The sequence below is a fragment of the Silene latifolia genome, chromosome 11 (assembly GCF_048544455.1).
Source record: "Silene latifolia isolate original U9 population chromosome 11, ASM4854445v1, whole genome shotgun sequence".
NCBI classification, from domain to species: Eukaryota; Viridiplantae; Streptophyta; class Magnoliopsida; order Caryophyllales; family Caryophyllaceae; genus Silene; species Silene latifolia.
In genome coordinates this window covers 138938167-138941017 of record NC_133536.1, presented here as the reverse complement: position 1 = coordinate 138941017, position 2851 = coordinate 138938167, and the positions used below count along the sequence as shown (strand labels likewise).

Below are 2851 nucleotides of genomic sequence, written 5' to 3'. Positions count from 1 at the left end.
AATGTAATTCCAACATAAGTATGTCATAAACCTAGCTATGATAATTGAAAATCACTTATTTAGTCTAGAGGACAAATCCTCTTACTTTTGAGATACCAAACTAATCCTCCTTTTCAACTTTCACAACCACCTTTAGCCTAATGGCAGAGCTTTGACCATCCTCATGAACTATATAAAGCTCACCAGCAATAACTTCTTCTATTCCCCTCTTGATAGGATTTATGTTGCATGCCCCACTTGAATTCATCTCACTGCTATTACCAATGACTGACTGAACTTTCTTGTCATTAATGAAAGAAACTGAAAGAGAATTTCCAGCAGATTCGGAAACCACCTCCATAACTTGCATGAATATAATAAAATAAGAATATGGATAGTAGTAGATAGTTATAAATAATATTTAAGGTAGTATTGTATTCATAAATTAATGAACCTCTTCTTTTTTCAAGAGCGCGAAATGTGCAGTCAACAATTCAGGATCATCGGTTATTCGGGTGACATTGTAGACTTTATAGTTTTTGGCCACATTAAAATCGCTAATGTTGACCTTGAATAGAAATTGCTTGCCTAAGAGGTCGTCTAATTCCATAGGAAATAATTCTTCCTCACGATTCTGCAATTTTTGAATATAGGTAATAGTATTATAGTTAAATGCAATTATTAAGACAATGGGCAAGTTAACAGTGACTATATTGTTGGGGATACTGTTAACCTTTATTAATGTCTCAAGCAAATTCGTAGCCGTCTTTCCGATTAGTTGCACCATCTTACGACAGTATAGTAGGAAGGATGCCTTACCAGTGTCATCTTCCACTTTAAAGACGACTTTGAATCTGGATTTCGATATGAAACTATACTATATCAGTAGTGACAAAATTGTTGAATCCATGCAATATACATCAAATTATTATAGAGAATTTGTCAAGTATATAACCTTGTGGTAACATATTTAATGGTCTTCTTGCATTTGTCACAATAGAAAGTACCATTTCCATCCTTTATAGCTTTGGTTGCACATATTTTGCACGATGAGTAACACCAATCATGTTGTGTCTCCACTTATATGATTTTTGCAACAATGGCGCAAAAGCAAGGCTATATATAACAAAGTGTTAGAAAAGATATTGTAATACTCAAATTATTGAATTACTTGCTGTATATTTATGATTTTTAGAATTCATGTCTAAAAAATTATTTGTTTCACCTCTTTAATGTTCAGGAAATCAGAAATGTATTTTCGATTAGACAACTTGAAGAATTCACCTTTGATGGACAAAGAGCGAATCACTTCTAATTCTTCTATAACTTGTGCATTGTCCTCTGGTAAGTTCCCACAACTGAAATGTACATTATTAAGAGCCGGGATTATATAAGTACGAATTTTTTTTTAATATGTTACTTCTCATACCTTGCTATGAAAGCAGCGACATCCTGAGAGTTCGGGTTCCTCATTAGTCGAGAAGTGTGGAATGAGTTTGACATGGATGAGAGGCCTGTAATATATTTAATAACTATCATAATGTGAATCTATAATAAAAGGGAGTAAAATTCTTTAAATAGGTGTAAATGAAATGACGTACTGTTGAAGTATTTCAGCTTTGCAAACTGAATGACGACCACTTGTCGTCCTGGATGGGAGTCGACATAGTTAATGAGCAAGTCCACGTATTCACCTCACAAAAAGACCTCTAGCGTACATGCACTATAGTAATATGGAAATTATACCGTTATATGGGTTCGGGTTATGTTTTACAAATGAAATAAATTTAAAAACACTTCAACTTATAGCCTTATCTTGATTTTCTTAGTTTGAGTATCACCCTCTCCTATAATCTCAACGGGACTCTTAGCTTTCAGGATCCCAATGATATCTACATAGATAGAAATGTATTAATAATGATTGTAGTACCACTTTTTTTGAAACAAAAATTTACCTATGAATATATTGGGGATTAGTTTCTGCTCCTGAATATCTTGAAATGATACGAATTCAAAACCAAACTTTGGTATTTGTAATCCAATCTCAGCACATTCTCTAACAAAAGTATTATGGAAATTTATTTTCCAATTATTATAGCATGACTTGTGGTTGTCGTTGTTCTCCATTACCAAAAAATTGCTAATATTATATAGTTCCCCCTCATGATGAAGAGGTCGAAATTGTCTTATGAGCTTATCCTTGAATGACGCTTGAATCTTGTCATTCTGTAGGGGCAATATACAATTGAATTTAGGCGGGTTATTTTGAAATATTAGATTTTGACATATATATCTTTAAATTACATTACCTTTTCATCCAAGAACACCATCTCTATCCGACTCGTCTCTTTGGGATTGGTCCATGATGGTACATCGTACAGCTTGATAACTCTAACCTTCAACCTCCAAGTTTCCTTGGTGTTGTTGACATCTTTGATAAAGTTGAAGCATCGAGATTGTGATGCTGCCATGAGTATAGGATGATTGTATGTTAATATAATTTATTCTTTTGTGTAGAAGTTTTATATATTGGCAATCATATCCTACGTCTATATATATATAAGTTGCAGAATATTATTTGCAAGTTTATTAATCAAGTTAATTTTGACAGTGATATTTTTGATATTTTCATTTAATATATGAGATAATTTGCAGAATGATATATGCAAAATATCAACATCTCGAGATTTGGAATATATGAAGCCATATCAAGATTTCGAGATAATTATAGATTGTATATTTTTTTTTGGCAATGATTGAGGATGTTATACATATTTTTTAGGAATAATTTTGGTATACTTTTTTTTGGCAATGATTAAGATTTTTATACATATTTCTTGGCAATAATTTGTTACGTTATTTTGGTGAAGAG

The 2851-nt window shown here is 32.2% G+C and overlaps 1 protein-coding gene across 1 annotated transcript; it reads right to left on the bottom strand.

Annotated features, from left to right (window-relative positions):
• Nucleotides 1–424: 424 nt before the first annotated feature.
• LOC141614069 (uncharacterized) lies at nt 425–2450 on the bottom strand. Its single transcript, XM_074432824.1, has 6 exons — nt 2289–2450; nt 1935–2205; nt 1409–1493; nt 1205–1337; nt 713–856; nt 425–613 (listed from the first exon to the last, which is right to left on the bottom strand). Exons 1-6 carry the CDS (start codon nt 2448–2450, stop codon nt 425–427), a joined length of 984 nt encoding a protein of 327 aa, XP_074288925.1.
• Between the last annotated feature and the right edge of the window lie 401 nt (nt 2451–2851).

Coding starts and splice junctions, on each gene's coding strand:
- LOC141614069 (XM_074432824.1), bottom strand. CDS start 2,450: ATGGCAGCATCACAATCTCGATGCTTCAACTTTATCAAAGATGTCAAC. Junction 1,494..1,934: donor AATCCCCAATATATTCATAG/GTAAATTTTTGT, acceptor AATATATTACAG/GCCTCTCATCCATGTCAAAC. Junction 857..1,204: donor ATTTCCTGAACATTAAAGAG/GTGAAACAAATA, acceptor CTACTGATATAG/TATAGTTTCATATCGAAATC.